Consider the following 27851-nt stretch of genomic DNA (forward strand, 5'->3'; position numbering starts at 1 on the left):
TTTTACTTAGGGACTGTCATTGAAAAACCACGGAGAGCAGACGGAAAGGATGAGAAGAAGCAGATGGTAAATATGGAGAGAAAGGTCGGTGAATGGAAGAGGGGTGACGAAGTGATTCAATTTCTGAGCGAAAGCTGTCAAACTGCTGAGAATTTTTGGGATTTTTTGGGATTATTTGGATCGTAACCCTTAACCGGGCATCAAACTGGTCTCAAATGGGAAGACCGGCATTGCACTGCCATTCAAAGATCATCTTCAACATGGAACGATCCCTGCCAGCCCTCCAATTTCTATTGGATTGGAAGTCTACGACATACGAGTTAAAAAAAGACAATTTAAAACCCGATTTGTTAGACCCAATGACGATCCTCTAAAAATAAATTACTCAGGCCCAATTTCCAATATCAATTAGTTTTCCACATAAATTAGTTTTGTAAAATCGATCGTGTTTTATGTCAAACGCTGACCTCTTACATCAGGAATGTTAAGTATTGGCATCACATCACAAAAAATGCCTCACACGAAGTCATTGAACAAACAGGAAGGAAAGTTCAATTTCCAGCCATCCGACCTAAAAACTAAGCCTGGCCCCTTCCTGGGCATTATTCCGCCACCGCCGTCGATATTCTTTGCTTCCGTCTGAAGAGACGCGACAATGTGTTGCGGGTCTGAGCTTGGAAATGCTTTACGCTTGTTTTCTTTGCAAAAAACACCTGTCCAAACAGCGGCAAAGCCAAGGGCGACGCTGGCCTGTCAACACTGGTGACAGCTCTCCACACCAAAAATCCCGCCGAGACAATTCCTAAGACGTCCACTCGAGCGAAACAATGCACGTGGGGTCGGAATGACCCCATCTAGCTCGGGCACTTTCTATAACGTTTGTAGTCTCGGTTTGGGGCCGACACCTGGTTGGGGAGATACTGTCTTTTGTTTTGTTCATCTGTTTGCTTTCAAAGCCACTTAATCCACTGCCATTCTCAGAAAAGACACAAAAAAGGGATTCTATAACTCTATTTAAGCAAAAGACCTGATGATTGAATAATTCAATATTTCAGGATTTATAAGGTGGTCTGTCCATAGTGGAATTTTTTTGGTGAATGTTTTTAGAACAAAGACCAGGTGGATCATTAGCCAACAGCAACTTGGCTAAGTGTCTATAGAGAGGGCGTGATGGTGGTCATGTTTCAGTTTGAACGCTTAAATTTCAACACATACAACACTTCATTGCCAATCATCTTACCAAGCATACAATTGCCATCATTATCTGTTCATTGTTACCATGAGGATTCAAATTTGCTATAAATTACCTACAGAAAACAAAGGAAATATGGAAAATGCCCTAAAGACATGACATGATAGATGAGAGGGTGTCTAAAGTTTAGCACAAGCGTTATTTTGCTCTGTTAAGTGGAAGTGATGGAGATTATATCTAAAATATTTTTTTAAGGATTGCACAAAAGTGTCTAAACGGACTAATTCTAATATTCACCCCAAAAAACTTTATTTCAAAACAGAAACCAGCTAAATGATCATCTGTTTTAAACTGTACATATGCAAATCAACATCTTATTTACATAGCAGGAATCTAAATGTACACATTTAATGTGTCATTGTTTTGAAGGGTGAGTTTAGATTCCATAATCTAACATTTACATATTGTGTATAAACTATAAACTACTAAAAATGTCTCACACTATACGAACAATACATAGATGTAAAGATCTCTTCCAATATTTGATTAACACTGTTGCCATTGAATCTTGGTCATAAATATATAAAGAGTATGATTTAACTGAAATGCTAAAAAAATAACCATTGTTTTGCAGTTAAGTTTAGCCTAATGTGGAATACAAAGCGCAGACTAATTTTAGCAGCGCATATTGGGAAACGTGTAAAAATGTCTGTCTTTAAACCATATATATTCTGCCGTTTGTTGCTAGGCAACCGTGGAATTTTAAATGGCATGATATTCTTGGGCGTAAATAAAATGGGCGTTTGTTAACGTCTTGGGTTCTTCAACTTAGCCGTACGAGCGACATACACAAACGAGTAGAGACGACGCAGTTTGAACGTGTCACGACGACGCCGGGACCCAAACACTGACTGACTGAGCGACAAGACGGCACCGTGGCGGCTTTGCTTGGACTCACTGCACTGCGCACATGGAGCTGCGAGGAGGGTTGACCGTCCGGGCCACCATGTCCTGACTGTAGTTCACGATGTCCGCTTTGACCACGCGCTGCAAGGAAAAAAAAAAGGCACAATTACCCACAGTTTGCTCCTAGAAGATCATGCATTTGTATAGTAGGGATATCTATGTGAAAGCATGTACACAGGATTGTCATGACATTGGGGACTGTAGATCGCTATTATTTAGGACAACATACCTGGGAATTTTAATAACTAAAACCTAAATACTTAAACTACGACAAGGAGACTATTTCTAGACTTGCGTACATTATTCTACTGCAGAAACATACTTCCCACTATTGAACCGAACATATTTTGCTCTGCTGTCGGTTCTCTTGTCTAATGGGGCCTTCGTCCTGAGGGTAGTTGACCAGCTCGGCCTTCACGATCCTCTAAAAGGGTAGCCGAGAGATTGGAAAGAAAACAAAAATCAAATAAAGATGGTAAGAATAGGAAAAGAAAGGAATTGAAGAAAGAGAATATGCGGGACATTGGGAATTCTGTCTTTTGTCCACCCAATTTCAATAAAGCTATGAGTTATCACTATAAAATGTGAACCAAGACATGAACCAAAAACCTGATCTTTTTTTTACCCGATCCGGTTTCTAATCGGGGACATCCCGAGACAAAAAGCCAAAGAATGACATCATCATCATCGGCGAGAGAAAAGCTTTCCATCTGACGAATGAGCTGCTGAAGTGCCATGTCAAAGTCAGTGATGGATCCGAGGCCTGGCTATCTGATCTCAGAGACAGAGGAGCAAGATGGAGGCAGATATCATTCTGTCCAGGGTCGCGACCTTTGTGTTCGACTCGCGAAGCCTGACAGCTGATAATGAGACTCAACTTGGCCAATGCTTTTAACTTTAACCTAGCGCCCGCAGGACAAATTCCAGATGGTCAAGATTCAAAATTGGACAATCGTGACGAAGGAATTTGCTCGGATGGGGCGGTGTCCTGGACACCGCTGGAGACAAATAGGACTGCAAAAGTGGAATGCCATCTGAAAACTACGTCAAAAGCTATCAGATAGTATTCAATTAAGATTGAAAGTATTTTAAAATCACACTTTGGTCCTGTCACCACTCAACTTTGACTAATTTCATGTAAAAATGCCAAATTTAAAGTGTAAATACCCACAAACATCTGCAAGATTAGAAATATTACCTAGAGATCAGGAAGCACTAAAAAGTAGAAAACTAGAATACAACCTATTTAGATTGACTTAAAGGAAAATATCAACCATATATGTGCATCTAATTTCCAAGATATCCATCTCCCCTTGACAGGAAACTGAATAAAATGTCACGTTCCCCGACAAAACCGACAAGGCCACCATTGGCGTGTCACTCATTTTTTCCCTTAACCCAAGCACTCACTCCTTTAGATAAACACAGATTAGAGCACTTTGTTCCTGCTTCGGAGGGGAGGAAGAGCCGCCTAGATGGACGTCTCCATTACTCAGTAGGCAGCACTATTGGTAATGGCGATGATGGGCTTGAGAACCCATCCAGTCCTTGCCTTACATGCTCTCCCCCTCTCGGGGTGCCGTGACCTCCCCGCGGGGCCCGGCTCCTTCGTACGCCGCCCAGCCAGGGTGGCTCCAAAGGCTCGTATCGGAGCAGGGATTAATGTTCTTAGAGGGGGTGACCCTGTAAATCCTAGAACCGCAACATTCGGGCACCGCGCCGTGGCTGGCAGGCCCGGAGCCTCTTCGGTCCAAGACAGCGGGCGGGGTGGGGAGATAAAGCAAATAAATCAGGCTACCCAAGCCACCTTCTCACCCCTATAACTGCATACCTTTAACCTCTGACTTCACGCGTTAATGTGGCCAATGTGGCTTTTATTTACAGATGGCCGGTCCCGCTGGCAGGTAGAGCGAGAGACACGGGAGTCAGACGCAACAAACTACTGTTTACGCAAGGGAAGGTCATTTACAGTGTGTGGCGACCTCCGGCGACCTAACACACTCCCGCCGACCTCCATTACAAGCAGCGTAACGTTACACAAGACGACTGGCCATTTTTCTCAGCTCAATTAATCCAGAAAAAGTAACATTTGAGCCTTGTTAGGAGAGACGTGATGGGGAAATGTGAGACCCCAATGACTCACCTGGGACTGCTCTATCTCTGCTTTGTTCAGCTTTACGCCGAGAATCTCGGCCGCCACTCTCTGGAAACAAAGAAATACCTAAAGGGGGGAAATGTAGTAGGTTAGAGTTGGATGGAAATGGTGCTTTGGTTTTTTTAATGGGATGCTCACCGAGTCTCCGGTTTTGGCAGAGACGAACTGGCTGCCGAGGCTGTTTTCTTGGCAAAAGCGTTGGTGCTTGTCGTTTTTCACCGTCCTCATGTGCTCCAGGTCGACTGGGAAGACAAAGCAATCGCGACATATGAGTTTCTCGCCATAGGTCAACTGTCACATACTCTCTGTATCAATATAAACAGTAGATAGAAATGTTTACATTAGACAGAAACACAAGGAAACATTAACTCAATCACAAGGTTGGCGTATCTGTAGACTTGGTACGTTTCCGTCAACTGGAACGAGGCAGAGAATTTTATTTCACAATGAAAATATGGTCAAGGCTTCTTGGAAAAACAACTTTTAACGGAAATGCACACAAGTCAGTTCTAATTGTTGTGGAATTCCTGCATGTGGCTCCAGTTTTTTACCTAGATCTACAATGTCTTCTGTGTCTTATGTCTGTCTTTCTTCTTCAACCAAGACATTTCCCAAATACGGGCTGAAATAAAGTTCCAACCTAAACTTCATAGCCAGAATTTGTGCAATACTGCAAAGAAATGTAATAGAAAACATTCAACCTGTTGAGCAGACATCTATCTAAAGTCGATAACCTTTATTTGACCTGACAAACCTGGAATAGAAAAGGACCAAGCCTCTGGGCTAAATCCAAAACTGCATAAGGAATTTTGACTTGGGCACAGAGGACCAAGAAATGCCACTGTCGCTTCAGTCCTGATTTACTGAGTCTACGATGACAACACCTTCTTTTTGAGCTTTTGTCTGGGGGCTCCCTGTACATTTGACTCCTTCGGAGCCATACCTGCTGCTCCGGTTCTCCTTTTTCTTCCACCTAAGGTCACGTGGAGGTCGACCGGGAAGGTCAGCCCCGGGTCTCGCCGCTGAAAAGCAATCTCTTCACTCTCTATTTCCAGCTTTGTGCATTAAGGCGGCCACACCCAGTATCTGGTGCTTGCAGGTCTATGCTACCTGAAGGAAGTCGGGCTACTGTACGGTGTTGCGTTTCTTTCCAAACGTTGGATTCTTTGTGCGAGGTTGTCAAAGATTTAGCTGTGTTCTCATGCCCCGGACGTCTGCTGCACCCGGAGAGACAGATATATAGTCCAAAGAGAACATAAATACTGCCTTTATTGAGTCGTATTAATGTCTCGGCAAGTCGCATGACCCCCAAAATGCCACCGGGCGGGCTACAAAGCAAACAAATACTTTTAAGGGGGAATCATTTTCCATTAAAAGCATAAGAGACACGTCAACACAAATTGTAAGCGCAAAGCTTTCAAGCAAAGGGCAGACTGTCACGTCTCAGTTGGAGAGTAAACACGGCTATCTCGCCAGCGTCGGTCGGCAGGTTATTAATTCCCGTCATTAACGAGCAGAGGTACTTCATGCTACTCGGGGTAAACACTGTCAATCCTTTGGATCCTGCACCCTCGGAAGAGGTGATCAATCAGACGTCGGCGTTACATTAGACGTGGACACATGCTCTAGGAACGTTAAACTTTATGTAGAAGACAAGGTGAGCATTTACTTGACACAGTGCAGCGACCTTAAAATAAAGGAAAAGTTTAGACGTCATTTGGGAGTGAGTGGTTTGCTTTGCATCACGATAAGGAGTTTTTGCATCGTAAAAACGGGGATTTAAAAAAAGTACTGAAATAAAGTTTATATAGATAATACTGGGGATTAAGCGATGCCAGTTTTTTTGTAAACATGTGAATGCAGATGAAGTACAAATGAATATGTATGTACTATGACGTCATTATGTTGATTATGTTGATATTGATTATGATTATAATGTCATCACAGCCTGTCAGGCTCTTGTATATTTGTATATTTATATATGTATGTATTTGGATATGTATATTTATATATGTATGTATTTGTATATGTATATTTATATATGTATATATATGTATGTATATGTATGTATATATATATATGTATGTATATATATATATATATATATATATATATATATATATATATATATATATGTATGTATATGTATGTATATGTATGTATATGTATGTATATATATGTATGTATATGTATATATATATGTATGTATAGGTATGTATGTATATATATGTATGTATAAATATATGTATATGTATGTATGTATATATATGTTTGTATAAATATATGTATATGTATGTATATATATTTTTAGCAACACGCTTATTTATTTATATTTTTATTTATTTACTTTTTTATTATCATTTATGTCTAAAATGTCTTTCTGTGTCTGTATTCTCGCCCTCTTGCTAATGTGACAGTGAAATTATACGGGATGAATAAAGTAATCTAATCTAATCTACATATGTCTTGGAATTCTGCAAAATATCTATCGTTTATGGTTGTATTTGCGACTTTGTGATGGTCAAATTTGATGAGATTTCAATTTGGGAGCATTTAGTAGTCGCATGTGGTCTTTGTAGCCTAAATACGAAACTAATCCCAGCATTTTAACGTTTGGCCCAATACGTCTTCCTAATGTAGCCATCTGTACTTATCAGGTCAAAACAATCTTCCCGCCGGGCTCTGGTTTCCGTCTGCGTCTGTCAAAATGTACGTGGGCTTAACAACCTGAAGGAAGTGACTGCAAACACGACCTTAAACTGTTTAGGCCTCCGAGCACGTAAGAGATAGCGGAGGGGGATCATCACTCGTCGACAACCACGGCCCGCCCTCGCTCTGGTCACTGTCACCATTTATTTAAAAGATCTGCACACCAATGGGGGTGAATTTGGAAGGTGCGGATTTGACGGCTATCACAAGTAGCTGAAGGGTTTGTTTGGGTTCCGTTTTTTATACAATCTAAACTACACATCACTGCTGTCCTGGTGAGCAAACATTGGCATGAAATGGAAACATTGAGTAAAGAGAGGAATAAAAATGGGTGATTTGACACTATGTGTCAACAAATTTAAACTACGAGTGAATTTTTCAATATTTTTGAAGTTTTATGCGAGTATAATTGATTTTAAAATAGCAATCTGTGGATGTTAGGATATTAAAATCCAACAGAATTAAGCAAAATGAATTTGGTTATTGTTATTAGTGTATTTTTCATTGGAAATATTCCAATTATAAACAGATTAATGTTCTCTTATTGAAGATAAACTATTCATAGCTAAATTTTAATGTATATTGGAAATTGAGGCCTATTGAATTGATGGGGAAAATAAAATACATTTTATTTTTTTTCCTTGAGGCTAAAATAGCAAATATGCAGGTCCCTTAATTCAAGATGCTGCTAAAAAATCATGCTACCGTTCGCCTAATATAAAAATAGAATAAAAATAATGAATAACTAAAACAATGGCAAATTAAGAGGCATTTTGGCTCCAAACCAGAGAGGAACCATTTTCATTTTGTGAGTACAGTATTTAAAATACTTACATTTTTAACTATATACATTATACTTCGATATTGATATATTACAGTCTTTTGACAAGCTTATAGCACAAATATTTAATCATAAATATACACTTTTTGATCATTATATAGGCACGAATGGCAAGAAGTTTCCCAGCATGGGGCGACCCAGCAAAGACGCTTGACATAGGCCAGTTAATTGCTGGAATTTTAAACTAAACAGGAGCTGCTCTGACTTTGCAGCCTGAGAGTGGAATGTGCTACAAATGGTGGGCCGCTTGTTGTCAGGGGGCGCTAAGGGCTCGTATCCTATTAAGAGAAAGTTACACGGTTCAGGCTAATCAAGCCCAAGGGAAAACCTATCACTTCCAAGACTACCTTGAAGACCCCTCTGGGTTTTTCACTTTTGTTTTGTTTTTTTTACTTCTTCCCTAGCGACACTAAAATGAGGCATTGCAGAATGTATAGAGTGACATGAAGTTATTTGCTCAAAGTCATTCAGGCCAGGCTTTTTTTTGTTTTAGATTTAATTGCTGTTAAAATGGATTTTGTTCACTTGTGCTGTGGTGAAATATAAAATGGATGTTGTAAATAAAAAATGGAGTTGGGAGTTGAATTGTTTGGAAGGTTGTTGACTGATTGGGGGTCTGTTTTGTTGTACTGTATGAAAGAGGGGAACCTCTAAAGTGAATTATAAAGAATGCTAGATAGAATGTTGGTGGATTTCCAAGTTTTTCTATTGCCAAGTTCATTTTTCCCATCATAAAATGTTAAGTGAATGATGAACATTCGCAACGTCAAATCGTTAGTCGTTGGACAGGAACATTTGAAGGAATATTCAAAACACTCCTAAGGGCTAGTTTTGTTATACATAAAACTGTATCAAAAAAGATTTAGGAAATGGGAAAAAGAATTACATTAACGAGTCGTTTTTTGGGGCATTTGTGCTGTGGTTAATATTCCGATAATCATGTCATTTTTTCGTTTTGAGCTTCTTGGGGCGCAATCATAAGAAATGGCCACAAAAAGTGCCTGGTTACAAATTCGATGACCACAGAGCTCAGGCTTAAGAATGTTTTTCTCACTTTTTAGGGAAAGTGTGTGCATTTTGTCAAGAATCTTCGCTGAATTTATCCACAGGAATCAAAATACTGTAAAAAAATGTCTTGCAGTATAAAAGTAAGGATCAAGATCATGTTTTTTCGCCCGTTGTGGTCTTTTTCAGTAGAATGTATAAAAGCTATTTGATGTGGCATCCCATTTATGCTTACAATTGGTACTACAACCCTTTTACAACCTACAAAAAGTCTCTCAAGTGGACATTAAATCACTCCGAGCTCCAAATTACAATTTCAAAATGAGGCGTTTCCCGAAAAATAATTGTTATTTTGTTCACTACTGGAGGCCTCACACAGTTATTGGCAAACCAGAAGAAAAAGCAGCGGTTAACAGTGACACTATTGTTTTCCATTCCACACTACGTATTTATTTTCTTCCCCTGAAACAATATTTTTTTCCAATTCTATCCCTTAAATAATACACAAGTGGCCTCATTCTGGATTACAATTTCTCAGCCCAAAAACGAGAAAAATGGCAATTGCGCCCTGGTCGTCGACGGCAACAAGGTGTCGATTCTACACTATCAATTAATACCTTGTCCGCGTTGATCTTTGCCAATATAACCGCTGACAGAATAATGAGAAGCAATCAGCAGCGTATTAAAGGCCGACTAATAACATAATCGCGCCGGCTTCAAGCCAATCCAGACAGATGAAGTGCTGTTTAGCGGGCCGCCGTTGCCGCCGTTGCCGCCGCGAGAGCCTCCTCGGGGGAATCGGCCCGGATACAGAGCGCTCTTTGTGCGGCGGCGCCCCCCGCCCCGGTGGCCTGAAAGCGGCCGGCAACGTCGGGGGACTTGCTTTGCAGCGGGTCAGAAGTGTTCTGTCGACAGCTCATTGATCACAGCTCATCTTGTCATTCGATCGTTTTTCACCAAATCCCGCGCCGACGCACACGTGGGCGTCACGCACGCGTCCTTTTCGCACCTCGCCCTGGCGCCCTCCGCCCTGGCTTCATCCCGCCTATGTTGGGAATGTAAACGTCTGGCGGGGAGGTGGGAACGCCAGTAAAACGCGGGTTCGAGGGCCGGGTTAACGGGCCCTCAGGACTCGTGAAGATTGAACAAAAGCTCCAGTACCGAGCTGACCGCACAAGTCGCTGCCCGGGTTTTTTTTTTTTTTTTTTTGGCTGGCAACGTCTTTTAAGCTCTCCTGCTGCTGTTAAACTAAGTGGACTTTTATGGTGAGGCAGTAATGCGTGTCTCTGCGAACCCCCCAATGCTGTTATGCGGGGAAATATATTTTTGCAAAGCACAGGGGAGCCTTCATTGTAGGACAAGTCACGTCACCCTGCCAGTTTAACAGTCATTATTATGTGCGCAAAAAAAAAGGACTCCACCTAGGAGCTGGGCCTTGAAGATTGTCAAAAGGTTTTATGCAGGTTGGGTTTCAAAGTGTTTTTAAGCAATGTTTTATGCTTAAATGAGATGTCCTGGTTGACATGGTCTAAGAAAAACTGCAGAAAATACTGAAATGTATACCAAAAAGAGGAGATAACATTTTTGAAACGACGGTTTTCAAACTATAAACTGATGCCAGTCAACATCCACAAAAATATCCATCATGGTATGAAATATGGCATTTTATCGTTACTGCCTTTAAAAAAAATGGACAAAAATCTACTAAGAATTAATGGAAAAGTTTGTTAACTATGTACATTGTTTAAGTCACAGATCATAAAGAATTGTGGAACTTTTTTTTTATATTGTCTGTATACAATACCCAATCTGATGACATTTACACCCGTTTTTTAATCATTAAAATGATAACTAACTCCTTGAAAATAATAAGCAAGGCATAATTACCCTAAAAAAGCGCCATTTCACACAACAATCCTGCAGTCCTACTGTACTAAATAGAATGCTTTTATCGTAATTATACAAGTATATTGAGATTTAAAGCTTTGACCACTTAGTGCACAGTTCAAAGACCAAATGATGCCTTAAAAATACAGCTCAGCTACTTTCTCAATCCACAAAAAAAAATCACAGCAACAACCTTAATCTCCGCGGATGCCATTTCATCAGAAAAGTATAAGAATATCAACTTTAAAAGAGCAAAAATCAAGATCTATTGATGTCAAAGCGGAAAGCCAATGTGTTGGGAAATGAGCGAAGAAAAGATGCGTCACCCCGTCCGCAAATTCCTCCGTAGCAATGTTCTGGAGAAGAAGCGAGGAAATCAAGTCTGAGAATGATGACGCTTCCAGGACGCATTTAGGTCAGGTGGCTAAGCCCTGCTGGGCCATTCAAATGGCCCGTGACTGACCACACAAGACGCTATTGGAAGACTGATCATCAGCTGCATGTGCAACAATATTTGCTTTATGGATGGCTACAATGAATGAGGACTTTCCATGTTTTAACAGGCAGGAGAGTCAAAAGAGGGGGCGCCCTGTGTGTGTGTGCATGTGGGGGGACGAGCGTGGGGGTCCACGTTAAGCCAGTAAGTCGTCATGATTAAATCATAGAGCTCGTTTACAATTTTATTGGGTGGCTCGTAGTGGCTCCATGTTGGAAGTAGAGCATATCAACTGAAACAAACCCCATAGAGGATGTCTTAATCTAAGGGCGTCAGACTCGGGTTGGTTTAATGTCACATGGGCTGGACCGTTTTAGTTATAATGTTTAGATTTTTTTCATTTTATAAATGGATTAAAAGGACTGGATTAAAAGCCTTGACTATTCAATTTTTTATAGATCTAAAACTGTTTATTTTATATTTTTTAGATATATTTTGAGATTTTACTAAATGGTTTTTGAACTAAAAACACAGAAAATTGATTAAAAAATGACAATTATTGATTTAAAAGGGGGGAAAATCAGGAAATGTAATATACATCTATACTCTTCATTTTAATTTGATCCTAAAACAGAAAGTCAGCACTCACGATTGACTTTCCCGGGCCACACAAAATGATACGGCGAGCCATATTTGGCCCCCAGGCCTCCACTTTGACACACATCTTAATCAGAGGCCGTTTTCTCAGCATTTACGAATCACGGCGTAATACGGTCAGACTTGAGGACCCCTTGTAACGCAATTGGAGATTTTCCGCCTTGCGCGGTGACGAAGTGAACTTGATACGCCTGTGCTGACCCTTTGAGTGCGAATCAAGGGTGAAGAGAAAAAGGAAACGCCGGATTTGCTGCCAGCGGCAGACATTCCAGGATTTGATCCATGCGTAAACCATGCCTTAACGAGGAGGTCTATGTACTGTATATACAGCGGCAAAGCTGCGGTCGCGCGACCTAGCGTGTGACACCGACACTGCTGACGTGTTCATCCCTTTAATTTGAGGAGGGGCGCGGGAACCGGAGCGCCGAGCTTTTGTCCGACGGCGTCCATTGTGGCTCGAGCCTTCCCTCGGGGGCAATTAGGATCTTTAGTTTGTTGTAAGAGTACCTAAGTAGGAGTGGGTCGAGCCAGGAAAAACATATTTCGGCTCAAGCAAAAACAGAAGCGCATTGAGCTCCTCGGCACCCCTGGATTTCTCAGCGCCGCTTTACTATTGAGAAATGGGCAGGCCGGCAGTCGGCAGACACAAATGGGAACAGATTCCTCGGGTTTATCGTAACGCATTGGCCGATAAACGGTTTGAAGGTATAGCGAGGTTTTTAAATAGCTAAAAAAATCTTGGGGTCGGAAATTTGCCATATCGTGAATTTTCTCGCATATAAGTCGCATCCATGTATAGGCTGTACCCTTAAAATGACCTTAAAATCGTTGAATGTTATAATTTTTCTTGGAAAAGACGTCCCTGATAAATAATTTTCACCTCCATATTCATGATTTTAATAGTTTTATGCAAGGTACGCTTATTTTTTAAATTTTGTTGAACTTGTAATATGATTCGTCCTAGAAGGGGAAGGGGAGTGGTCCAAAATATAGACAGGTGAAGTGGATGCTGTTTTTGCAGGGTTTTTTGTTTTGTTTAATTAATAAATTATTGTTTTGTGTTTTAAAGTGATTATATGTTTTAGGATTTTAAAGGATGGACAAAGGATGGATTGTTTACACTGTTGCCAAGTTGAATTGTCTCTATAGTGGACACCAAAGTCATTTGTCGTCTAAAAATAGCCCATTATTACGCTTTAGATAGCACAATATTTTTGCCCAAAGTTATCATAGCCCTTCAACGCTGGCGGCGAGAATTTCCTCCATATTTTGACTATGCTTGGGTGGGAGAAGTGCGATGGGTAACGCCATGTGGAGAAATCCTAAGCGCCGCGGCGTTCAAATCAAACAGCCACATGCCGTTTGAGACAACAGCCACGCAGAGCCAACCAAAAGACATTAGTGTGAGCCAGCTTGGTTACAGTTAAAGTACACACACAACTAAGTGTCATGGCCAGAGTTTGTGACAGTCCATGACCAGGTAAGACACCACTAAGACGACAGTAAGAGTTTTCCACAGAGGACCTGGGCAAAGGGGCCTCCAAAAAAGCCCCATGAGTAATGAGGAAGGGTTAAGAGAACTGAACCCATTTAAGTCACCCAAAAAAGGGCGAGGGAAGTCCGTGATGGATGATCCCGGGGCTCCTCGGGGAGAGCGCAATGGCGACGGGAAAGGGTGGTGCTCGGGGAGCAAGCGGGACGCTTAATAAAAACAAATTGCTTTGGAAGATGGTAAAGACTGCCCACTTACACAAGCTTAAAAAGAGGACTTTTGTTGTAGTACCATTGAGGTTTTAGAGCTAAGAAAAAACTTCAGAACCTAACAATAGTGTTTAAATTTGGAACCACAAACCACTTTTTTGGACTTCATCTAGGACTCAACGTAGGGGGGCCACGGAGGGGCAAGAATGCAAGCTATCTAAGACAGTAAATGCATGCAATAATGTGTTTAATACTTGTTTTGAAGAAGATATTTCAAGAACAAGTGGCACAATTAGTTTTTTTCCCTAACATACGCATACTTTTGTGGGGAGTCTAGTTTAGAATGGGAATAGACGTTTAGTTTGAAAGAAAATATATGTACTTTTGAAAATATGTATTCAAATCTTATCTTGACAAAAAAAATACTTCAGTATAGTTAAATATGCTTTACTCCTACCAAAATATGTCTATTTATTGCAAAGATTATTTAAAAAACGGTTTACTTTGTAATCCCTGACATTTAATATTTGCTGAAGGTTAAATTCCCAAATGGATTTGAACAGGTGCTTGAAAAAATGTCTATCATTGTTACTTGTTTAGCTTTGATGGCCGCTTAGTGACACCCGTTACACAAGTGGGATCAGCTTCGACAAGATGTGTTAAAAGAGCTGGAAAAAATGAAGATGACGGAGCAGAAGGCGCGCCAAGTCAATACGTGACACCTGATGAGGTGCTGATGTCCATGCATTACTCTTGTCTGCGAAAGTTATTCTACCACAAAAATGTACCTCGAGTTTTCATATAGCGCATTTTCGGGACTATAAATCAAGTTATTTCAAAGACTGTTGATATTTTACATTAACTGCTGCTTATTATGTCTATTGTTCACTGTTACTATGTTAGGTTGACATGTTTAGTATACCTTAGCATTGATATCAACTCGTACAGCCTGCTGCTTTACCTAAGGTATAGTTTGGAGTGTCTGGAATGGGAAATCCCATGAAAATCTAACACTGGCTTCCTCGCCGAATTGTGGTGGCGTTCTTGGACGCAAGAATCTGGGCAATGCGTCACGGTGAAAAGCCCGAAGCATGCCGCCACCGCCGCCGCCTCCAAAAGCACACATGCGTGCTTAGGTGAAGAAGAAAGAGGAGGTTGTTCTCCAGGACTGACATGGCGCAAGAAGGCGAGGTGAATACAGGAGGGCTACCCTCGTGGAGAAAACAGGCTTATTAATGATTGCAATTCCCCCTATTAAACGATTAGAAATAATGTACAAATGCAACTCAACACATATTTACTCACCAAAGGCGCATTTAAAAATCTAAAATTTGCTACAAAGTGGACGGAGTGCCCAATCAGTATGCACTAAATTCAAGATTCTGTATGGGTACATTGCTTGCTGACGTGCTATATTTATTTAAGCATATTATTCTTAAAGCAAGACTATATTAGCAGTCGACAATGACGTTTTTGTCTACTATTAGTGACCAAGACCATCCAAAATGGGTAAAACGAGATTGTTTTTCTACAAGAAAAAGTGGCTATTGGCGTACACAATTTGAAATGATTGAAAAAACGTATAAATTGCAAATTATGTTAATTACTACATAATGAGGACATGGTTCCAATGGAAATAGTGAAAAATAACTGCCTGGAAACCACTTTTGGAGCTAAATTGCTTTTAAAATTCCCCCAAAAAATGGAGTTTGAGTGTCAGACCTGAAATTCTTGCTTGTCAAAGTAAAATTGAGCAAATTGGGAACTATATTTGCCTGAGGTAGACTGAAAAGATTTAATTTGGCTATGTCGGTCGTTAAGGGCCACTATCTCTAAGCTTTGCCTTCAAGTTTATCTAGGTGGAAATTTCCCCGGGTGTCGAAACACCCAAAATCTCCCACAAGTCGGGTCGTCGCAGACACAAAAATGTCCTGTTTTTACAAGCTCCTTGTTATGACTGCTCGTCTATTTCGGGTTTCTAGCAAACATGTCACCCAACGGGTCCGTCCGGCATCATGGGAACCGCTGGCCAAGACATCTCTACTCGAAAAGAATGCGACGTAATCACACGTTCATTGTTGCTGCAAAGCAAGAATTCCACTTGGAAAAACACAAATACGACCGAGAGGTCCAAAGCGTGAAAGCCCCTTCAAGACTCCACGCCAAAGTGCATAAATTCAAAGCGAAAGGCACTTGGGCCGAAGCGAGACCTGATCGAGCGTTCTTAAAAAATGAAGCGCTCGGGGTCTCCAGGTGATTGATGGCTCCTAGTGGGCCAATCTGTGTGGGATCCCAGTTTTCTTTTATGCTGGGAAAACACCCATGGGGGTATTCGAAGCAAAAGAGCCATTACAAGTGGGCCGCAACGGCGGGATAGACGTACTTAAGTATTACAGTCTAAAGCAGACATGGGCAAACTACGGCCCGCGGGCCACATCAGGCCCGTAGACATTGTCCTAAGAATATTTTTTCTCCCCAAGAATGTGGCAGTAGCTGTGTTCACTTTTATTTGTTTTTGGTGTTTTACAGTCCGTCTATCTTTTTTTAAATGACATTTTAATATTTCATAATACATTCCTTTTTACTTGACTTTGTACTTTATACTTTTTTACTTTAATGATGAGTATGTTAATACTTTAGTCCTTTTTTTTCTCTTTATGTTTCATATGTACTGTTAACGGATGCACTTTTTTATATGTATCCTATTTTGTGCTGACCCCGCCCATCTGGCAAATTTTTAAAAGTCAATGTGGTCCCCGGGCCCAAAAGTGTGCCCAACCCTGGGCTAAATAAAAGTGGCACCGACATTTTTTTGCAGATTCCAATATATGTTCAGTGCAGAACTCTTAAACCCGACCTTTGACCTCCCCAAAGTTAACTTTGGTAAGCTCCTGTTTTACAGACGCTACTAGGCGAACTGTTCATCAAGGTTAGACACGCTGACAATTCACGATAACACGCCACGAATCTTTAACGGAGGCCTACGTATTTGTCCAATGAGATGTCATGGTGACGACTCATTATTTTGGAGATAGCGGACGAGTTGTCTGGTTAACGTCGGAGGAGGAGGGGCTTGATGAGGGGCACCTCGCGGTGAGACGTAGATAAGCGCACTCTCGTCAAATTATAAATTATCGCCGCAGTATTTGCAAACAATCGTACTCCCAACCCGAACTACCTTCTTATCGGTGGACTTATCGCTCAAGATCGGTGGTCTGCGTTCAAGACACACTTTTACTCCTCCGCAGATGGAGATGAAATGTGAAATGTACGTTTTTTGGCAAGGATCAAACCCTGGCAAGTTGTTATTTTTTGTTAAATTTGTCAAAAACTCACTTTTGTTGCCCACCAGGGAGACCACCGGCTGGATGTCGGATTCTTCATTGGCTTTTTTCACCATGGTGTACCAATCCTCCAGATTTTCAAAGCTCTGGTAGTTGGTGATGTCGTAAACAAGAAGGACCCCCTAAATAGGAAAGAGACAAAAGAAAAGAAATATTATTACATTGGCAATCCACAACATAGTTTCTGACTGTATTTTTATTTCTCAAAGACAGTTCAGTTTTAATGTTCATGAACAGTTTGATACATTTTGATTCAATACTTTGGGACTTTTTCTACTTAAATTTCCTTTAAACATTTTTTGGTTCCAAAAAAATTCAGTTTTCAATTCAATTTTTGGGATTTCCAGAGTTTGGCAAATTGTCCAGAATAAACTCTTGAAAATTAGAAGCTCTGCATTCTTGCATGGCTATTCATTTTCTTTGAGTGTAGTGTTAATGGCCAAAAGTCATCATCTTTAGGGGCCTGAAGGAGAATGTAATCCAGTAAGGTGACACGAAGCCTTTGACTGCAGTGCAATTTTTCAACAGACGTGCACTGTCCCAACGTGCGTGCTCGCTCGCTCGCTCGGTGTTGACAGCTCACGATTCAAGCGAATAGCAGCCGTCCTAATGCAGACGACATGATTGATTACAGGATGAACAAAGCGGAACAATAGCTTCCAGGTATCCAGAAAATGCTTCACCTTTCTAGATCACTGTTTCCTAACATTTTTGGCGCTGCATCACACTTTTTGCATCGAAAAAATGTCGCCTATATCAACAAAAGTCATTCTCATCAAAGTTTCATCAGCAAGAATCACATTAAAACTCCAAATTTATTCCAAAATCGAATTTTGTTCATGTCAGGGGACCCTCAAAAAACTTTTTAATGGCAAAATGTTATGACTCTCCAAATATGACTTAAATCTCTGAATATTAGGCAAAAAAATGCTCACAGCAAAATTTGAAGTCCTGAAAATCAAACAATCTCATGTCAGACATTCACCATATTTTGATTTTACAGAAAACTCAAGCTACCTAAATCTTCCTAAATTTGACGTGAATCAAAATAATGGGATCACTATCTTTGTCCAAAAAACATGAGATGAGGCCCAAATGAACCTTATCCAAATCCACCATTTTGACACCGCTATCTCATTGTTATTCTTCGAGGGAATAAAAATCCCCGTAATATAAGAATTGCGAGCAGTTGCGGCGGCCTCGTCACTTTGACACAAATTGTGATCTTGAAGCGGCCTGCTGCGTTCACCATCATTTCATCTGTCAGTCCATCGCTTAAGTTTATTATCATATGGCTCCAGCCAGGAGGTCTGACAAGACTGCAATAATAAGCGCCGGCGCAGCTCAAAACTAATCCTTCCTGTTCTTCCTATTACGCTTTCCCTTTCCCGCATATGACTGGGACCATCCCGTTGCATCTTCTGCCTGATTTTAAAAATGTGTTTGACTTACGTGAGCGCCGTATACGTATTTATCCAGCATTTTTCCTCCCAATGTTTGGCCGCCAATGTCCCACACCTGCAGGGTTACATTCAAATTGCCTACAAGAGAAGAGAAAAGAAATGCAGCAAGATATAGGATTATTCAGTATTTTTTAAGAAAGCGGTGTGGTTGTTCAAAATAGACAATGTGTGTTGTTTGATGTCAAATTTGACAGCAAGTCATTACTGGGATTGGCAGTGAATTGCTTGTTTATTTTAGTTTAATTTTTCACCATCTGTTAGAGTGGTCAATTTTTATCCGGGAAAAAACGAGGAATTAGTGTACTTGTATTTTTATACAGGCGGAAAAACATAGTATGACAGTAATAATAGGGGTGATCCTACTTTGCGGTTTTTCAATTATCGCGGCTATGTTTGCACTACATTATCCGTGATATTTGAGGGATTACTGTATTGCACTAAATAATTCCTATCTCGAAATATCACAAATTCATATTGCAATTGTTGTAATGCAAATTGCACACACCTTAATAGAAATTATGGGATGTTTTTAAGTTAAAAAAAACTGACTGAAACTTGTTTGGATCAATGTTAAAAAGTCCATTTTGATGACAGAAGGGCCGGAAATAAATAAATCTGAGCTCCGTCATTTATGTGAAGAGCTCTCAAAAATCCATCCCAGAATTCTTGCCACCATGGCAGCGACAAGTGTTTGCATTGTACCGCGTATGTGTGTCATAACCTGCTGCTGCCAAACCCGGAAAGGTGAAGAGAATTATGCGCTGTTAAGGAAAATGCCAATAATTAAACCAGAAAATGGCAGGAAATAAAAAAGCCAGAAACCAGCTCAAGAAGTGGAAGCAAAAAAAGAAGAGAAAACCCAAATAAATATTTTCTTCCTGTGGAAAATGAAAGGAGTGGTCAGAAAAAATAGAAAAAATATGTTGGATAGAGTTTGTGCCATTAGACTTTTGGACACGGCTGAACGACTTCCCCCTTTATTTTGAAGGTGAGGAGAGGAAATGTTGAGGTTCACAGTGACTACATCTAGACTATACACTGCGTCAATGTAAAGCCACGTGGACAAGGGTGATGAAGAAATTGCTCTTTATTTGTCTTGCCAAGCAAGGCTTTTACGCTGCTGAGCCAACGCCACTGGCATTTTCATGCTTATGCTTCGGGAGGGAAGCTTGAAGGCCCAAGAGTAAACCTGGAAAATGTTCATAGGATGGGGAAATGCTCACTTTCTAAAAAGGTCTCTGTCCAGATGTCCTTTTTTTAATTATCTATGGACCTGCTAAATATACGAAAAAAAATGAAGACCTCTTTCAATATTGTTATTTTGTATAAAAACTGAGATCACATACTTAACAATTTTTTAATTAGTTTTTGGCATTATTGTTCACTCAAAAAAAATTGAAATGATAAATACTTAATATTTGCAAGATAGTGGTGCAATATTAAATCAAAATCAAACCAAAACAAATTCAATATAAATCAGTCTATAAAGAAGTCAGTCAATGACTTTTTCAGCATTCCTCAAAATTTCTCCCAAAATGACTAACAATCCCTGTGACTATCATAATGAGTATTACCAGCATTACACAAAATATATCAGTTAAATTTTGTGCACTTTAGTCCTATCCTTTTACTTGCAGGGTGACTTTTTTGAAATGTGTTTTTGCTCATCAATTGTTAATTTATCCTTCAGAAATAAGCACAATAAAGGCATTTTTCACTGGGAATGTAAGATTTTGTACCTAACTGGACTATTTTTGCAAATCCTCAAACTGAATTATTTGCTGGACAGCAGGTGGTGCAGGAGACTGGATTTTTTTGTGCTGCAGCTTCTTATTTTTCAAGCTCGCTCGAGCTCTCGGGATGTGCCATCCTCACATATTTGTATCTAACTTCATCAGGGGTAAATAAATTACATTTTTCTGAAACTCTCAAGTCAAATCTACTTTCTTGGTTACAACCTTCCAGACTTCCATTAAATACAAGGTTTTCTGCTCCATTGCTAAAAATAGAGAGCTCAAAACAGCTAAAAAATGAGGCTTTTGCTCATATTTTCTTTCTTAAATTGGTATGGTTGTTTGTTTTGATAAAATCGATACCCAATGAGAAGCCTGGTAGTATCAATAAGTCGTCAATGTCGAAGAATCGATACGACTTTTCTGACGATACAGCCGAATTGAAAGCATGTATTTCCAAGGGGACGATCAAAAGAAAACAAGTGAGATCATAAGAATGCGTACCTCTAATAAGTTGGGGTGTAGCTGCATTGGGACTTAACCAATCACATTCAATCAGGTTTCAACTGGAGTCGGCGGCGCACACATGCCACAATTTAAAGTGCCTCTGATTAACCCTAAATAAAGTGCAGCTGTTCTAATATGCTTTTGGACATTTTTTTTTCTCTTCACATTGATGCTAACCCTGACTGCTATTTGGAACTGCTTCATTATTCCCTCCACCTTCACAAATGCCCAAATTCCAGCGCAAGAAAATCATTGTTGTAGTCCGCAAAAAAAAAAATGAATTCCCGCATTCGTCGCTGGTCTTCAACATCTGTTCCAGAAGGCCTTTGTTTTTCAATCCCCTCAAAAGTTGCGTCCTCACCTCGCCTTTCCGTGGAAAATGTGCGTTAAATTTGACAAGCTGGGCCTCCGTGGTGAGAGGGCTTAAAAGTAACCCTGGACGTACACAAAGACGGTTTTTACGGCTCCTTGGAGACCCGGCGAAGGTCGAGGATGGTCTTCACCAAGTTGGAGACCACCCAGTTGGGCGAGACACCCTCCTCCTCAGCTCATCAACACCCAATTCCCCAGAAAATGGGCTCTTTAACAACTCAAGTGTTGAGCCAGTATGGTTGCTGCTCCACTGATATAGATATATGCGCACTACGTTGACTTAAAGGTGGACAGTTTAGCCCTCAAAGGTGCAATAAAGACGTGGGATTAGTCCAAGTTCATATTTAGTCCAACTTGGTGAGGACAGCGCTTACGACGGGCTCTACCGCAACATTTTTGGGGCTTTTTACTTCTCCCCTGGTGTCTTAAATCAAAATGCAAATGCGTGGTCCAACTGGCAAATCAGGAGAAGCTCCGCTTTGTGCGTACAACTTTAATAAATGTTGTTTTATTAAGGAGGAAAAACTAGAGAAACTTTGTAGACTTTCCGTGTGGCAGATGTTAAGTATACTGTATTTTCCCGCATACAAGCCGCATCTGCGTATAAGCCGTACCCTTAAAATTGCCTTAAAATGGTTGAATTTGACAATTTCCCTCATATAAGCCACCTTATCTGCCACATTTTCTTGCCTTATGATGTTTTATCTTTGTAACCTAGCAATTTCGTCCATCTCAAGTCTAATATATGCGCATATAAGCCCTACCTTCAATTCAGTCATCATTTTTTGGAGCAACAAATACCGCCTATACGCAAAAAAATACGGTAATGAAATTTTATACGCCAGGAAAAAAATCAAGTTCACATGGCGGCAAGTCATGTCAAAATGTGTAAATATAGCAACGGTCAATAAACATTATATTTAAGAAAATAAATCTAAGGAGCCTACAGAGTAAGGTCGTCATAAGGAAAGCAAATGTTTTAGATGGCACGGACAAAGATGAGCCGAACTTGCGGATCCACGATAGGAACATAAAACTGTTGATGTATTTACACTTGGCCGTGCCCGCAGGATTATGAGCGAGGCTGGCTTGGACCTGGACGCGAGTTGTCCAGCGGCCTTGTGGACTGTTTGCGCTGGAGAGAAGAGCCTTCACAGCGAATAAGTCTTGAGAAGTGGCAGACGCGCTACAATGAGGCGCCACCAGAAAAAGAGACATTCAGCTCCAAACGGATGAAGCCAAGCAAGAATTAGCCCCAAAAAGCTCTGGCGAGAATTGCTGGACACGAAAAAGATGGAAGGCTCCAACAAAAACCATGGGAAATATAAATGTCAAGTTGAGTGGAACCACCAAGGTCAAATATAATCTGTTCTGGGATTTTTTGGTTTTCGTTATGAAGCATCTTGAGCTAATTTGCATCACCTGTGCTGTGTGAGATGATGATGATAAATAAATATTAAATTAAGGTACAGTAAAAAGTATTTGCCGGGTTTAAATTGTATTGAAAGACTGAAATGTTTGTGTGCGATGAAAAAAAATAACAGAAAATTCCGTACGTGGTGGACCCATCCTTCTATCATCACCTGGCTAAATTTTAATGATATATATAATAAAATAGACTGTACTCAAGTCATCAGTGTTTAGACTAAGTCAATGATGCGGAAGATAGTTGTCACTATGTGATAAATTGGTGATAAATCACTACACGTCGCTAACATATGGTGCATTCATCTAAAAAGATGTTTGTTCTTTGGATGCAATTGATGCGGAAAGACGTCCAATCCCTTCTCACTTTAGTTTTTATGACGAATGGCTAAGTGTCAACAGTCATTTTTCCTTTTAAATGAAAAAATATCAGATAAATTACACTTTCAGGGCCATTTTTGAGGAAAGACATCCTATAACGGAGGTTTTAGATTACATTAGATTAGATTAGATAACTTTATTTGGGAACTTTCACTGATATAGTAGCAAGAGCGTGAGAATACAGACACAGAACGCGTGTGAGGTGAATAGTGATGTTGTGGCGCATGCGTGATGCAGATGAGTGCTGCTGGATGTCTCACCTGGAAGGCTTATTCTCTTCAGAAAGAAATCCAGACCGATGGTTTGTTTGTACTGCTTCCCAAAGGCCTCCTGAGCAAACCTGGTGGCCAGTGAAGTCTGGAACACAGCGGCAAAACAAAGGAGAGACATCGCAGTCAATGGGGAGCAACAGCAGGGTGCTGGAACATGTTAGATTTCACTTTTGGGGAGATACCACATCGTGTATCAAAAAAAAAAATATGATGCAAACTTTCTGGAATGGGAGTCTATTAATGAAAAAAATGATGCAAAACCTCCATTAAACCATTGATCTGGATGAAAAAATATTGAAAAATTATTTGGAACAATTTTAAAGTGTACAATGTGTTACATTTTAATCACAAATATTCCTAAATTTCTAGGCTTTCCACTAAAACAGTGCTAAACTTAACTGAATTTGAATGGGCTCTTCCTTAGAAAAATGTCCGCCAATCCCTAAAATTGGCTCAATTTTGGGTCCTGACCTTAAAATTGGGAAACCATGTTCTTGTTCCCCCAAGATTTCCCTCCCGCACGGCCAGTCCAACGCAATTCATCACGCAAAAGTCATTTTTCTCATCGTCCTCAAGACCAACAAAGCATAGCGTTGGCGTTATTTAGAAATCCCTTTCGCAGACCCAACCAGAGACGGACGGGCCCATCTGCGGATGGACCTGTCAAACTCCGACGACAAAACCAGACGGAGGGGTGCGTGTCACGTCTCCGGACTGCGGGACCAAATAATTACCACAAATGAGGAAACCTCCATCACTGTCAAGGAGAAAATAGCCAGTCTGCGGCTTGTTGACGCGGCCAACTGGAATTCATTTTGATGGATGTGCGGCTGGACCAAAACAGGAAACATTGGGATGTCTATTTATTAACTTGACATAATATCAACGCCACACCTGAGCACGACTCCATTTTAAAGGAAATCTATTGCATCAGAGGCTTGTTTCTAACCCCCCATTGGCAAGAAACCAATGGGAACATTCCCAACTGTATTAGGACCTTCTTAAAACCAATCTAGGAGCTTCGAAAAACCAAAAAAAATGTTTTGGAGTGCAGGAGAAACCCCCAAGTACCCAGACGGAAAAAATAAAATAACAGCAACCACAGGCAAAGGCAAGAAAACTCCTCCCAGGAAGTCCAAAGCATGGTTTTGAAGACTGAGATGCTAAGCCTCGTTCAGTTTGTTGCCGAGCTAATCGTTCTGGACGTTTATTGACCTGAAAATTGTTTGCTTCTCAGTTCGTCGTGGCCTCAAAAGCGACGGAATCGTGACGGTAAAAAGGAGAATGCGGCTCATTTGGGTCGCCCGAAGATTTAGCGCCAAGGCGGGAATAACGAGCTAGGACAGCAAAAATGAATCCCTCATGCTCGGGTTGGCCTTCTCGGACATTTGTCTTGGCGTGGTGGTAGCTTGGTTTTCCCTTTTTTTAATGTAGGGCCTTTGTAGTTTTTGTTTTTTTCTTTCAGTGTACAATTGGAACAGTGAATGTGAACGCTGGCGTAATCCTGACACTCCAGCACAGGGTCACCCGTGATCCCGATGCCGGGAAATGGGGGGGAGGAGGTCCTGTGAAACGAGAAACTTGGGGAAGCGGGCGGAGGAGAGAAAAAAAACAGCAAAGACGATGTGATTCTTTTGTACTCTTTTGACTGCTAAAGTTGTGTACGAGGATGGAAGCAATAACGGGTTGTGTCGCTTTAAATTTTAGTTTGAGAAGGACATTTAGTCAGAAATTGAGATTTTGTATTTGGTACAAAAAATATTGAACATTTGAAGTGTGGGATGTCATAAAACGCTATTGAATTGTTGAATGGAGATTTCCAATATTTTATAATTCAGTGTTTCCCATGTGAAAAGTATTACCAAGAACACATTGTAATATTCCGCGAGAAAAATCTTAATAATAAGAAATATGATGACCATTGTACTATTACAAGATTTAAATTTGGGTTTAAAGTCATTTTGTAGCTTATTTTTATTTAATGTGGATTTGCAGACTTCAACTTTTGCCGACGTTAAATCTGAGAGAACACAATAATAATATTACAAGATTGAAGTAATATTAACAGGGGAAAAAAGACGCAATATTACAAGATTTAGTAAGATTTTATGTTTTGTGAGCCGGAATTTGTTTGCTTTTAAAGGCATTGACTTTTGGTGACTAAGTCTATGTGGGCATAAAACGGCTTATTGTGTAATATTAGATTTAAATAATATTTTAATAATAATACAAAAAATAAACCCAGTTTTTAGCAAGTATACAGCATTTTTTTCTATTTATTATGACGGAAAGTTTAAAAATGCCTTGGCAAATGATGCCATCTTTGCGCTAAATTTCTTAATAGCCTATTTTGACAACTTTTTCTTGGCCAAATCTGTCCAAAACACACTTGACCGACTTTCATACCTTGCACTTTCAAGTCTGCAATAACCGCTTCAACGCCTTCCATTTAACCCCGCATCCAATCCCGACTTGTTTCAAAAGGGAACAGCAAATATTGAAGAAAAAATTCCCAGTCCTCAGGTGGAAAAATAGACTGGTGTTTAAGTCAAACGTTGCGTATTAAAGCTTCGGCTCTATCCACATATTTCGAGAAAAAAAACATCTGACTCAGGTGGACAAGCCTTCCCACATCTTGCTATTTTTCTGAATGGAGCGTCCGACCGCAAGGCAAAATACCAGCGGAGAATGGCGTCCAAGATAAACCGATCCCATTGCAATTTGCCGGGCAAAGTGACATTAATAGGGTGGGGTGGCATTCAACATGTCAGTCAGCGGGATGGAATATAAATGGTGGGTTTTGCAGAGGCTGCCATTTTTTTTGGAGCTCGATGCACAAGCAGGTAAGTCAGTGATGAGGTGACAACTGGCACGGGTGTGTGTAGGAGTGTGTGTTTTATTAAACGTAGCGTATCTGCTGGGAACTGACTCCGGTGTGTGTTTCTGCCATCCTAATAAAAACAAAAATGGCGACTTTTCAGAATGACGCCATTCATCTTGCAAAAAATCGGGTCAAATATTCACGTTCTTTTGTTTTGATTGTAGATTTGAGAGCGTCTGTGTTTTGGAAACTGATTTTGTTTAATACAATAGTTCAGTCTTTGGGAAAGACTTATTGTAGATAATAAAAGATGTCATTATAGAAGAGGGAAGGCGGCTCGTGCTTGCGGTCCTGCATCGTCGCAGACTAATCCATGAAGTTGCTAATAGTAATGTTAGCTTCTCAAACATGTGGTGACTTTAAACTCGACAATAACTGGTCATTTAGCATCCAGGAAAAAGAGCTTACAGTATAACTACATAGTGGCTAAAAACACACTAAAGCAATGAAATGCAATGTTGCGATGCCAATTGAAAGTTGCTTTTTTACTGTTGTGTAATAAAAACACTGTAATGGAAGTATTGTTATTGTGCTGTATTTATACTACGAACATTCAAAGTTCTCTTAAGCCCTACCTTCTTTTTGGTGGTAGTCTATTAATCTATGATGATCAAAATGCATTTTATTTCATTTTTGTTGCAGTTTCGGTAATTAACTGTTTTGGCTTTAGCCTTAGGAGTGAGAATTTCTTATCACATTAGTCTTTTTTATTTTTATTATTCAATAAGGTGATTAAAAGTGCAATAAAAGCAGTCATATTTTATGAAATCCTCATGCCGGACTGCCAGTGTGTCCACTTATTATTTAACTACAGCTCCAATAGTGCTAATAACAATTCCACTAGTTCATTGAATTAATATGTTATAAGAAATTAAAATATATACATGGACGTACTGGGAGAAAGTTATATCATTTCCCATGCTGTTTATCATCACTTGAATCACCAAGGAACATTAGTGTGGCATACTAATAAACACTCAAACAGCTTGTCAGTGTAATAATTGCCAAAAAGCAGATTTGTATGTTATATTGCCTTCACTCGACCGGACAAATGAACCGAATTCAAAAGTGGGATGAATCTAATGTTGCATCACGAGTGTCAATAGCTGAGCTCATTCCCATCTGTCGTCGTTGAGCGTCCGTCGCCATGGTAACCACTGCAGTCTGCAGACCCAGGAGTAGCACGCCGAGGACGCCGATAACCGTCGGAATAATTTCATTTTATGCATATTTGATTATACGACAGCTTGACATAACTCGGGAAATGCATATATTTCTGACCTCTTAGTGAAAAGTGGACAAGGTGTCCGATGATGGTCACTTACCTTTCCGCAAGCGCCGTCACCGATGACCACAATTTTAAGTTGCCGATCCTGGCTCTCCTCCTCCGAATCCGACATGATGCCGAGGGGTCCTCGACCAGGGTCCGCTAAAGAAAGAGAAAGACCCCTTTTCTCTTATTTCAGAACTACGACGACGCGAGGATTACAATTCAAACAATTGGTCTGAAATGCACGGGCAGATTAACACGAGTGGAGGTAGAGACATGAGGCCATTTTGACTGTACCAACAGGGCGGGTGAAGTTGGTGAAGAATAAAAGTGGCCTCTTCCAAATGGACAGGCGAGTTTTCGGCCAATGGGACGCGCACGAGACGCACTTGAGAGCCCTCACATGGACGGCAATGTCTGCCGTTTTCGTCATGACGGCGTGGAAGCTCTTGAAGGCGTAAACACAGCAGCGACTCGACAGAATGGTTTCGTCCACATCGTGACGTCATCCAACGTTGCTTGGGGACAAAACAAAACCTGAATTTTATGCACAAATAATGAAAATAAAGCTATATAATTGACCGTATCTGCAGAGGTCGTACATGGCATCCCCTCTGGCATTTATCAGTTGACTGATTTTAATAATAAATACAA

The 27851-nt window shown here is 40.5% G+C and overlaps 1 protein-coding gene across 2 annotated transcripts; it reads right to left on the bottom strand.

Moving 5' to 3' along the window:
- Positions 1-1476: 1476 nt before the first annotated feature.
- rab28 (RAB28, member RAS oncogene family) lies at positions 1477-27618 on the bottom strand. Of its 2 annotated transcripts, XM_077733627.1 has the most exons (8): positions 27253-27618; positions 23035-23131; positions 18346-18434; positions 16886-17015; positions 4452-4555; positions 4302-4379; positions 2481-2582; positions 1477-2239 (listed from the first exon to the last, which is right to left on the bottom strand). In XM_077733627.1, the coding sequence occupies exons 1-7, from the start codon at positions 27325-27327 to the stop codon at positions 2487-2489; spliced, it is 669 nt and encodes a 222-aa protein (XP_077589753.1). In that variant the 5' UTR covers positions 27328-27618; the 3' UTR covers positions 1477-2239; positions 2481-2486. The 2 variants fall into 2 exon arrangements, with proteins under 2 accessions (XP_077589753.1, XP_077589754.1); XM_077733628.1 differs by lacking the exon at positions 2481-2582 and having other exon boundaries at positions 27253-27615.
- Positions 27619-27851: the final 233 nt, after the last annotated feature.

The sequence above is a fragment of the Stigmatopora nigra genome, chromosome 14 (genome assembly GCF_051989575.1).
Source record: "Stigmatopora nigra isolate UIUO_SnigA chromosome 14, RoL_Snig_1.1, whole genome shotgun sequence".
In the NCBI taxonomy this organism is placed as follows: domain Eukaryota; kingdom Metazoa; phylum Chordata; class Actinopteri; order Syngnathiformes; family Syngnathidae; genus Stigmatopora; species Stigmatopora nigra.

Excerpts from the sequence above, each read along its gene's own strand:
- rab28 (XM_077733627.1), bottom strand. The coding sequence starts at position 27,327 with ATGTCGGATTCGGAGGAGGAGAGCCAGGATCGGCAACTTAAAATTGTG. Across the intron at positions 23,132-27,252 it reads GTGACGGCGCTTGCGGAAAG|ACTTCACTGGCCACCAGGTT; the intron begins GTAAGTGACCAT and ends GCTGTGTTCCAG. Across the intron at positions 2,583-4,301 it reads CAGAGATAGAGCAGTCCCAG|AGGATCGTGAAGGCCGAGCT; the intron begins GTGAGTCATTGG and ends CTACCCTTTTAG.